Source organism: Austrofundulus limnaeus, unplaced genomic scaffold (assembly GCF_001266775.1).
Source record: "Austrofundulus limnaeus strain Quisiro unplaced genomic scaffold, Austrofundulus_limnaeus-1.0 Scaffold1623, whole genome shotgun sequence".
Classification (NCBI taxonomy): domain Eukaryota; kingdom Metazoa; phylum Chordata; class Actinopteri; order Cyprinodontiformes; family Rivulidae; genus Austrofundulus; species Austrofundulus limnaeus.
Window position 1 is genome coordinate 13,079 of NW_013954025.1, and position 12,438 is coordinate 25,516.

The 12,438-nt window shown below is 37.7% G+C and overlaps 1 protein-coding gene and 1 pseudogene across 1 annotated transcript; both read left to right on the forward strand.

The window, feature by feature from the left end:
- The first annotated feature begins 4,814 nt into the window (after window positions 1–4,814).
- LOC106535942 (immunoglobulin superfamily member 21 pseudogene) lies at window positions 4,815–6,115 on the forward strand (annotated as a pseudogene).
- A 1,110-nt stretch (window positions 6,116–7,225) lies between these two features.
- On the forward strand, window positions 7,226–11,625 carry klhdc7a (kelch domain containing 7A). Its single transcript, XM_014033096.1, has one exon. The coding sequence runs from the start codon at window positions 8,487–8,489 to the stop codon at window positions 10,728–10,730; it is 2,244 nt and encodes a 747-aa protein (XP_013888550.1). The 5' UTR covers window positions 7,226–8,486; the 3' UTR covers window positions 10,731–11,625.
- Window positions 11,626–12,438: the final 813 nt, after the last annotated feature.

Consider the following 12,438-nt stretch of genomic DNA (forward strand, 5'->3'; position numbering starts at 1 on the left):
ACATGCAACTACCAAATTTAAATTAAAGTGTAAACTATAACGTAAATTTTAGCAGCACATCTAGTTTACTCTGCTTCAGTCTTAAACTGTTTAAAAAAATGACTAATAGTATTAAAGTGCAGTAAATTTCAGTTCAAACTTAAATGGAACAAATAAAACAAAATCTCAGAAGAACCAGAGGGAAAAATAAAATGCTTTTACAAAAAATGGTATTGGTTAAGAGTATCGGCCGGCTTTTACGAGTACGAGTATGAGTACTTGATGCTGATATCAGACCCGATACCGATACTGGTATCGGTATCGGGACACCCCTAATTGTAACCAAGTGTAATGTTATTTAAAAAGCTTAAATTCTCCTTATTAATGTTACATGCATTTTTACTGTACATGGATAAAATATTCTCAAAGCGTGTGAGAAAATGAAGCCATTGTTCGCCAGTTGGAAGATATTTTTTGCAAAATTGTTCAAGTCTTTTAAAGAAGAGAAGAAGACTTCTGTAAGATCAATTCATGCTGGACTTTACTGTTTGACTCATTAGCCCCTCTAGCATTTGGGCATGGAACTGCACCCACCATCATTGCTCTCAGCCAAAGGACAGATGAGTGTCAGGACAGGGGCACTTCAGGGGGCCAATCAGATTTCAGCAGGGGCCAATGCCCCTGTGGCCCCACCTCTAGAACCGCCCCTGATCTGCATGTTGAACAGTGCAAAACAAAATAGATTTGAATCCTCTTTTGGAAAAGATCAYAGGGAGGAAGCCATACTTATAGGGTGACAAAACATTCAATTAAAATTTATCTGGAGTACTTTTTTGTTAAGCAAAAACAAAGAAGGAAAAAAGGAATTGCTTTTAGAAACATTAGATCCAGAACATAAAGTTAGCCATCAGTCCTTTTTTTTTTTTCGCAGAAATCAGTTTTAGTTGTCAAAGAAAAATCAGTTTGGCACAATTGCACTGAAGTCTGAGCCAAGAATTAGAGGAAAACAGATGGRTTGGTGACTTGCGTCTATGACTGTAGACAAGAAAGGGACCTCAGATGATGATCTTACGCTTGAATGAACCCATTACCTAATGAGAGAAAATGCTCATCATGAAGATCCAGTTGTTTGTGGCCAATGTTTTGTGACTTGAATAAAAAGAGTGTACAAAACCAGATTTATGTAAGTTTACTGACAATGAACATTTGTAATTAAGTCAAACATGATCCAGCAGTTTGTGTCTCATACTTATTTAATGCTTCCCAATGGCCACATAGTTCAGATGAGCTGAGTGTTTACCTGACAGATCTAACAACTATCACGTCAAAAAGTTTGGCTATACCTCAATGTGGTCAGCTTTTTCTGTGGTTGAATGRGCTTCAACCACAGCCTTGGAGCAGTCTGGATAAACAGTTTATGTCAGCACTTACACACCCACAGTCAATAACAACTTTCCACCTACATTATCTCTGTTTCAGAAACAGAAAAGGCGCCAATGTCAAGCTGGTGTTCCCTAATCTCTCCTTTTAGGGCTTTACAATAAAAGAGAGTGTTACGGACCCTGACCACTAGAGGCTGTGCAGTCTCTTTCACTGTTTATGCAGATTCAGGTGTGGGAGCACACTCGGCTGATTGGCTGTTTGGAGGCTGACTGGAAACAACACCATTGGACCAGAAGGAGATCACAAGCCAATCTGATGATGATGATGATGATGATGATGATGAGGCCCAGCTGTGCTCTATGAAAGGCTCCCAGAATCATTACCTCTTGGGGCAGCTTTAGGTTTTGTTTGTGTACAGCTGACCCCCACATAGGTTTTTGGTTGTGTTTGTTTGTAGCCAGTTTTGGACAGTTAAAGAGCTCTTGGTACAACTAACATAGTTTGTTTTTAATGAGCTTTAGGTGCTGCAAACATGTTTTGTTTTGACTAACAGTGATTTAATAAGTCTGACCAACTGACTTCTTTAGTACTTTAAAGGTTTGTGTTTGGAGGCATTTTGAAGCTCCATTAAAGTACCTGTAGTTTTATTTGGGTTTGTTTTTAAGTCTGGTTTAGACTGACTTTTGGTTATTTATGTACTTGGCCCAATCTAYTTTCGTTATCTTTGTTAAATCAAGTTTGTTAAACATTTTAATTGGGCAGCAGTGTATTTTGTAAACCTTTTTTTTTACAAACCCATTTTCTCTGGACACGTTTTATGTTGCCACCCCGAATCTCCTAGACTTGGGGTCGTAACATAAGTGGGGGCTCGTCTGGGATTTGAACCTGGGACCTCTCGCACCCGAAGCGAGAATCATACTCCTAGAGACTGCACAGCCTCTAATGGTCAGGGGCCGTAATTGAGAGATAAAAAAATAATTAATTGCTTCATTTTTTTTTACATTTATTGTTAGTATTTAAAAACTATTGCATGCTAATGAACTGTATTTACTTGTCATCATTGGTAATTAATTATATCTACACAGAATATTTGTGCAATGTTACTCAAGGGTGGTGTCATGGAGAACAAACYGCATAAATTCACTGCAGTATTGCAATCAGATTTTATTTCTCCATTTTGTAATTCATAAGCTCATAAAATGAAATGAAAAACATGTCATATTAGGTTAACAAATGTTAAAATGCTTCACAGATCATACTTTCAAAATTACAACCAGAACTGTGGCTCAGAAAGGAGGAGTGCTTGGCTGTCAATCGGAGAGTGGGTGGTATGATCCTGGCTTCCCCCACCATATGCCAAAGCATCATTGGGCAAGATATTAAACCCCAAGTAGCCCCCAATCTGTACACTGGTGTGTGAGTGTGTGTGCGTGTGTAGAGTAAAAGCACACTGAGTGGTCAGAGAGACTTGATAAGTGCAGTACAAATACTATAAAAAACTTTATTATAACAAAACAAAAAATAAAATCTAAATTAAGTGTCTAATATTTCACCTTTACCCAGATGTCATTATTCAGCATCCAATGTGTTGCGAGTTTKTCCATTCACACACTTCCCATTATCCATACAGTATATGACTGTACATGCACTCTACATTTACAGTGCTTTTGACAGACATATACTGACGAGCATTTTGGGTTAAGTGCATTTCTTAAGGACTCTTTAAATGGCTGTGCATCAAACCACTTTTCCTCTAACTGGAAGAGAACCATTTTAGCACCTAAACCACAGTCACTTAATTATTCTAAAAGTATGTCACTGACTTTTTAACACCTTTATCTGAGAGTGTTAGTCTAATCTTTGCGTGGTGAAGCTTCAACCTCACGATTTTTTTTTCATACTGGCAGTGCTTTTATAATTTCTACAAATAATTTTCAGTGGATTTCACATCCAAGTACTGAAAATGGGCAGTTAAAAACATGCACAAATCAGCAACCAAACTAAACCATGGCTGGATTGAGATTTACTGTAGATGAATAGCTTGTTATTTTAAAAAGCCACTGTCGGCTCTTACTGCTCCTTATGCTGCTCAATGCATCTGCTACATAATGTTACCCAACATCCAAGTGGTCTTATTGTTCCAGCAAAGACTTGGATAAATATTTCTAAATGRCATTAAAAATATCTTGAGACCAGAAGTTGATTTTTGCCTTGTAAACAAAACCGAGTAATACTGATGACATATGTACCACATCACATATTTAAAATTTGTTTACATTTTAAAAAGAAAACCCTCATAAATATCTTTGTTTCATAATACAATAGTAAATCTATACCTCAGTGCTTTTCTGGAAATTAGTATAAGATTTAGCTTTGAGTCCAACTCAGCTACCTTCGAGTGTCCACTGGCTCATTATCTCTTTCTGACTGTAAATCAGATGTACTGTAATCATGTCAAAACTTTGTTTGATGTCTTGTTATTTAGGATGCAGTAAATAAAATTAATTAAAAATATATATTTTTTATGCTGTGTGTTTTCACAACGATCTGGGCCAGAGCTTTTATGCAGGTGTGTGAAACAGAGCAATTCTGGGTCAAACAGACATGTAGGCAAGGTTTGGATCAACAGGTTTTTTAATGTCTAATAGGTTTTATATAAGCGTTTAACCATGGTTTGTTTAAAAAGAAAGAAATGACAAGTCACATGCTTTCAAACTCAGGTGTCTCATGTGAAAACTCACTGCAGTTTTCATCAAACCATCAAACCAATGTGTCAGTGTGGTTCAGATTTTGTTCCTCCATTTCATAGCATAATCAGGTGTAAAATATGATAGGTTAATTCAAACTGACAGGCTAAAATAATACTTTTCAAAAGGATAACCAACCTGTCCAAGCTGTGTGTCCAAAATTTTCACAAAAATAATTATTAACACCAATGTCGTTATCTTTTTTGTTTGCTTTGTTTTTAATTTTTTTCTAGGTTAAACAAATAAAACTGATTAAAAGTGAGCTGAGGAGACACTTGTTTGGTCTCCTTTTTAAGTTTTCGTTTGTCCTCAAAATGAACAGTGCATGTTTGTGTCATCTCTGTGTTTTGATTGGGCTACTGCAACAATTAGAAAATCCTGAATTCACTTTTGTCATTGGTTGGTGTGACCCTTTTTTTTGAGATTTTGGATTGTTCTTTTGATTGTAGCTGATGTTTTTTAAGCAATTGCTGTTTGAAAAAAATTTGATGCAGAGCTCTTCATTCACTTAAAAATGTTTTTAATTAACCATAAAAACATCACTTTGACAAACTTACTTATCTCACTCAAGCATTTTTTTTTATTTAAAGCAAAACAAATGGTTTAATGTTTTAAAAATGTGAGATTATTTCCCTCTATGACATTTTCATTGCATTTATTAAGCTTAAACATTTTGTCTAAGTTATATTTTTGTGTTTGTTACAGACAACGCCTCCCTCATGGACGTCCTTGGACTGATGTGGATTGTGCTTGTTGTCACAGTTACTGTGGAACTGACGTGAAACCTGAACTTCAAGACACTCTCTTTCACAAATATAGTTCCTACAGTACAAAACATCTGCGTATGCACACAAACATACAAACATATAGTACAAAAAACTTTCCACTGTCCTGAAAGCCTTCTCCAGTCATAAACAGGTTCTCCATATGTCACTGAAACAGGAAACGGTGACATCATGTGATGGTAATTCTCTGTTTTTTTTTTCTTTTGGTTAGTTTTTTTTTAACAAAATATAATCAAGATTATARAAAAAAGAACAATGTGATGAACATGACAGTAACCTCCTATATAGCCCTYCCCTATTACCTTTTTTTTTTCTTTGTCCTACATCTGCCTGTTGATAAATAAAACCAATTCTTTTTGAAATAGAAAAAAAAAGACAAAAAAATTTGGACTTTAATTTTTTAATGAGTCATAATGTTATTGGTGTTTAGTGAAATGTGAAATATGGAACTGGCTTTGACTGCACCACTTTATCAACCACTCCCATCTGTTCCACGTCCTGGGATGAACTGGATTAGCAACAAGCTGATAAACCATTGGAGGACAAAGCTACAGATGTTCCAAGGGAACCTTTTTTAAATATATAAATATATATATATAAATTAAAATTAATTTTGTTTTCTGATGGCTCGGAATGTACAAGAAGATTCAAATGCATCGAGAAACCTGGAAAAAAATCTCATTTTTGAGTGTATTTTGTGTACAACAGTGTAAATATTGAAAAATAATTAAAAAGGATATATGGGTTATGGTAAGGGATGGTTGCTGAAATCATTGGAGTTTATGCTTCTCCACCTTTGTACATCATGCAACTCTGTTTTCAGAGATTTAAAGAAAAGAAACAGCTTTTCTGTTTATTGCTTAAGTTATTTTTCCTTTTTTTATTTTACAAGGCAATTCTTCAAGGACAAAGTAAAAAAAAACTAACATGTGTCTGCTGTTTTGGGGTTGTGGTGCATGTGACGTTTGAAGATTCTTTCTCCCTTTCATGTGTTGCAACTGACAGCACTGCAACTCCATGTCACTGGCCTGTAATCCAGCTATTTTACCTGTGACCTACATTGTGTACAATGCTTAACTCTCTTCCTCAGACATTACCAGTAAGTAGGCTCATTTTAGCGATCATTCCATTGGGGAACTCACCTGAGGCAGCTTGTGTAAACAGGGTTGTTGCATTTGTTTATCTTCACCTGTATTAAAATGGACAGATGATAAAAACTCACGAGCCTTGAGTTTACTTGTAGCAGTTTTGAACAGTGTTTGACATGTTCATGCATCTCGTGATCTGTAGTTCTCGATATGCATAATAAGCAGAACATTACACACACATTCAAGGTTACAGTAATAATTTATGACCTAATTTGAATGATTTTTGCAAATCAGAGAAATGCATGAAGGCGGTTGATCAATTGCTCGTTTAATTCATGCTTAAAATATCCTTCAAAATGGGCATTTTTCCACATATTTTTACAATTGACCTCAATTTATCTTTTTATTTAATAGTCTCACTTTGTTGTTGTCTCATTGCAGTTTATACACTTTCAGTAAAGTGGCGCTTAACTTATTTTTTTAAGTAAAGTGGCGCTTAACTTATAATAATCTTGCTTTTTTTAAGTCACGTGGATTGAAATTGTAACTATTTTGAGGATATGCTGCATGGGGATTAAAATTTAAGCCAAGAGGAACTCCGGAAGCTTTTTAAAATGCAGCTGAATGAAAAAGACAGAGACATCAGTTTGTCAGACTTAAGTCTTTTAGAAGATAAGCACAAACACAATTAATAAGCACATGAACTTTAACGTAGATTACTCTTGTTTAGGTCAGATTATGAAAGGGCACAAATACTTGTCTATTGTAAATCATTACAGKCAAGTTGTTGTTTTATTTTCGGTGTGCAATTACGTATCTGCTTTTACATTTATCTCACTTCACGTACAAGGGTGGAAAGTCAACTCAAGTTTTCAGAGCATCAGAATATGCAAAATGTCTCATGACTTGATCATCTCACCAGAAGAAGTGTGTTTGTGTGAGTGGATATTAGTGCTGTATTATAGTTGTCTAAACCCTCATGTATCTCAACAATCAAAAAGGTAGATTCAATAGGTAATAAACGTATAAGACTTTTAAATATGTTGTTTTATTATATTTTCTCCCAACCCAAAACAAAGACCATCAAGTAGGCTTATTTATATCAATGACTTATAGCAATTTTGAGTTCATTTAATTTTCTGCTGCTAAACCTTTTGTGTTTTATTTCTACAAAACAAACAAAAAATGCATTACTTTATGTGTCACAGTACCTTTTTAATTTATGTATTTGCTGTAGGAAAACATGAAAACAGTCAATAAAAATGTAACTTGTGCCTTTCCTAAATTAACTTGCACAAGTAAAAGAAGTTTATAAACGTACAAAGTTGACACTCGTTGTTTTGAAGACATATTGAGCTTAAGAAGCTGCCCTCACGATCAAATCGTGAATTATTTAGAGGTCAGTGGTGCTTGCAGAATCCGGTTTCGTTTTTGCTGTCAGCAGGCCGAGGTATCACATGACCCAACTGCGTCCACATCAAACCAGACACCTGACACACCCTTTGAACAAGTCTCCACCTCGTGCATCTTGACACCGCTCGACGGGGTGCTGTTAAAATAAACACTGTTTTGTTGGTGATTGTAGTCCTGCTCTTGTATGTTTTCAGCTTCACAAATGACAGCTTGACAACGGCGACAGTGGGGAGTGACAGGTTTCCAGTACAAGAGAAATACACGTTTGCATCTAGWATACGTGAATGACACTGTCAGCTTTTCAGTTAGAAAATTCTTTTCCATTGTGTTGCCGTTCTGATGGTCATCTGACAGTTCTTTATTTTGCATTGCTAGTGGCACATTTTTCTGGTGGGAACTTTGGTTTCTTTTTAGAGACAATGCATTTCAGCATTTTTATTTGCCCCGAAAAAGACCTTTGATATGTGCACTGGTTGTGTAAATAAAGGCATCCTGGTTAGTATTTGATAAATGTCACCTGTCTTCAGTCTCCGCCCCTTATTCAAACCACACGTCTACAGATCTAAATGTGGGTGAGATCCTGTAAGGAAAGGATTASCTAGAATTATATTTGTGAATTTTCCCCGGATTCATAATAAAATGAGATACAACCAAATTACCCTCTTTTATGTAACCACATTGCAAAAGGTGCTACCAGCTCAGAAAAGAACAACTTTGACTTTGTCAAAGAAATTATTGGCCTGAGTGAGTGGATGACACACTTACATTCATGAGGGYAAAAAAGGGAGAGTTAGTAAAGCAAATATTGATCTATTGGTATTTACACTGCCTGCGTATGGTTACTGAGGCTGCATTTGACTTGCCACAGGTGATGCATGAAAAAGTGCTCCGCCTCTGCAGAGAATGGGATGTAAATAGCAAAGCRAGGGCTATCATTTTACACTTGATCCTTTGGGCAGAGGTGTAGTCATCAGATCACAGCAGCTCTTTCACTATGAAAACCAGACAGCTCCAGTCAGCTGAGGTGCGCTGACAATATAATTTCAAAGGATCAGTCAACTAGCTTTTGCTGCCATTTTTATTTCTCAGCTATGCCTATTGCAGAACTTTTGGGAGTCCAGTTTGACATGCAGCTGCTGTTGAAACTGGGTGTTTCTGTGGCTACAGTGCTGCTCCTGTCTTGGGCCTACAGGTTCTACAGCTCCAGGAATGGGAGGGAAATACAACCCTGTGGCAAAGAAATACAAAAACATGCATGCCAAAACTGCAAGAAGACACTACAGCATCAAAGCTTACAAGAACAAGACAAGGATGATGAGGACAAGCGAGGCTCGGCTACAGACTTGACATCTGACAGCAACAAGCAAATAATTGCAGAAACTCTAGGCCAAGCTGAACGGAGTGAGAAGGCATGTGTTTCTAAAAGTGATGAAGATAAACATGTGGAAGAGGAAATACTACTTCATCAGAATCAGCCAATGGATTCCAACGACAATATTTCACTTAGATCTGCTTTGAGCCTTCATGATCCAAGAGAAAATAAGATGGCCACTCCAAAAGGACGCCGTTCCCCGTGCTTTTTGAAGCTGGAGAGCGGTGTTGGTGTGGGCAGAGAGTTAAGGCAGGACTTGGAACACCAGGGGGTCTACTCCAGCTTCCTCTCAAAGGCAGAAATAAAAGTGGAAGATGCTAAAGTACTGCTGGAAGGATCAGAAGACCAGATCGTGCATGGAAAGATTTATGATTACTATGTGGAGTCTTCTTCTCTTTCAATTACAGATTCAAAGAATTTGCCAGGTCAGTATGAGAGGAACATTGAATCAAAGCTGGAGTTTGGAAACCATAACAGCAGCCCCACTGAATTGCCTTCCTCTTTAAGCCCTATCATTATGCGTGATCTGGTTTCTCAACAAAGCACAATTGAGGATGCCTCCTTGGAAGGAAGCCTCAGGCTGAGACGCCCTGCAAGGACTACCCTCTTACGCAAGGAAAGCTATCTTTCTGCAGCAGAAGAGTCGGCGCTTTCTATCCCATTTCAGATTCCAAGAACCTCATCTCCAGTGACTCACTCGACAGCATCAATAAGTGACAGGATTATCTCTCTGCAAACTTCGACAGATAGCAATGAGCAGAAAATTAAGGAGACTAATTCAGAGACAACAGCAGGGGCTCAGTTCTTACACCTGGCAGGAGACATTTGCTCTGGTACTGATCTTGAAATTTTAAAACATAAAATTGATTTAGGTAACTGTTTAGAGGTACTTTATCTAGCCAAGAAAAATGGCCAGATGTCTGTACAGCAAGCAGCCTTAGGGGTCATGTCAGACAACTACCTGCAGGTGCTCCGGGACCCCAACCTTTATGGACGGCTAATGGCTAATGAGCGAGAACAAATTTGGAAGCAGAGAATGAGAGGAAGACAATTTGTCATTGTTGCAGATATGAACCCTGAAGACTTGTTGAGAAGCGCAGAGGGGCAGAGAGCAAACGCAGAACAGAGGAGCACATCCAGTGCAATGTACTATTATGACGACTACAAAGACTCCTGGCATCCTCTCTGCCTGATCCCGCAGGAGGTCGTCTCAAAAGCTTGCGCTGTGTGTACAATGGATAACTACTTGTTCGTGGCAGTGGGCTGCCAAGTCAAAGACAGAGAAGTGACACCCTCAAAGAGAGTGTTTTGCTACAATCCTTTGACATCCATTTGGAAAGAGATCAGTCCCATGAATGAAGCCAGGCCTCGCTGCAAACTGGCAGCACTGGATGGATATCTATATGCTATTGGCGGGGAGTGCCTTTCCTCAGTAGAACGCTACGATCCACGACTGGACAGGTGGACATTTGTGGCTCCGCTGCCAAACGATACATTTGCTGTTGCACATCGTGTCACAGTGTGCAGTGGAGAACTTTTTGTTTCTGGAGGTACTCTTAGGTATATGCTACTACGCTACAACCCTAAAACTAACACCTGGAGGCCAAGTCTAATGGTGGGCAGCAACGACCGAACCACAGACATGGTTGCCGTAGGAAGATTTCTCTATCGGTTCGATGTTAACCCTCTGCTGGGCCTCAGCGTGTACCGCTACCACACAGTCGCACGCCTATGGTACGAATGCAGTTCCAAACAAATGCATCATTGCCCCACCTTCCACTGTGTGCCCTTGGATGGCACAATCTACTGCATCAGTCGGCATTTCACCATGAAGTTTGAAGCCGATGAGATCTCACCTGGTTTTGCAGATGAGGAGTTGAATGTCCTCTCTGCAGCCAAGGGCATACTGTTTCCCTTTGTCCTTTCTCTATCTGATCAATGTCCTCGACAGACAAGTGTGTAAAAAAGTCCCGTTTTACTCATTGATAAGATTAGAACGTTACTGAGTATTTCTAGAGCATACTGTACATCCAGTTTGAAATTGAGTGACTTTTTATTCTCTTGCTTAGCTCAGCCCAATGTCAAACATTAATGCACATTTTTTATTTCATTGTTTGAGATGTTGATGATGTACCCTCTCCAAAGCCATAAATACTAGTTTTATAAATAATACTATAATGCACAAAGAGATGTGTGTTTCATACGCCACATCCTTGACAATAGATATAAAGAATTAGACTGTTAATGGTAGTCATTTTCCTGTTTGCTTGTTGTTGTTGTTGTTGTTGTTGTTGTTGTTGTTTTTTCTGGGACTGCTGCCATGCTAATTCTTTGCTGCTTTGATTTGCCACTCTTTACTTCCATTGTGGTGGTTTTATGTCCTCCCAGATGCCTAACCTCTTCACTGCAAAAGATAATTCATAAATAATTTCAGAGTAAATGAGTTCATTCAGATCTCATATTCAGTGCTTGAGCAACATAGTAATAATCTATCATTGCACTCCTTTGTGTAGGGCATTAATATAACTTACGCAGCAGCTTAGTTAGAAGGCCATTATCTAAACTTGCTCTTTAAACAATGACAGGGTGTAAATGAGTATGCCATACAATATAAATTGTTAGGTTTCTAAAGCATTTGTTACTAAGTTCGAAACTCTCTGGGCTACGGATTTGCTTTTGTTGTTCTCTTTTTTTGTTATTTTTCTTTGTTTTTTTTGTTGTCCTTTAATAGTAATAAAAACAAATGCAAATGTTTTAATCATGATTGAGTTGATTGATCCTTGTACCAAACAAAAATATGTCCTTTGTAGTCTTCTGTTCTGAAAACATCAAATAAAAATACAATTGTATCTTTTGTTTTTTACAAACCCACACTTACTGGTAATTGATATTTGAAATATATACATATATTTATTTGCCTTACAAGCAACAAGAAAAAGATAATGGTTTGGATACTTTTAATTATGTGAACATGAAACAGATAAAAATAATTTTATCAATGTGTATTATATTACAGACATTGAAATGTTGCTATAGCGCCATCGTGTGGTCCAGAAGGCAAACACAACAGTAGTCTGGGCAAGAGGTTCTAAAGGTGTAGCATACACAGGTAAGTGTCTTGTGACACAGGCAGCAGCACAGTGGAGTGACTAATCGGCTAACAGAGGGTGAAACAGAACAGCACAGGAAGGCAGCAGGGGTGCGGTAAAAAAGCAAAGCAGACACAGATGGCTGACCATCAAACATAAGCATCTTTGATTCCTTCTAATTAAACCCTTTGATTCCTTGTAATTAAACACCTAATGGAACGAGCGTTAGACATGTCTCCTGAGACGCTGCCTTTGTTCATTCATGGGCCTTAGTTTGTCAGCCGAGGTCAGACGTAACATTAAAATGTTTTCTAGTTTCTTTGTTAAATGTTTTACTGTTATTTCTGTTCACTTTTCTGTTTTCTTACATGATTTATTGTAATCACCCTAGCCTTCTCTGAGATTTACTTTGTGGGGAAATGTTCTTTTACATGCTTGAACGGAAACACAACGTTCCAAAGAAGCATGACAGTGTACCACCTAAAATATACATACATACATACATACATACATACATACATACATACATACATACATACATACATACATACATACATACATACATACATACATACATACATA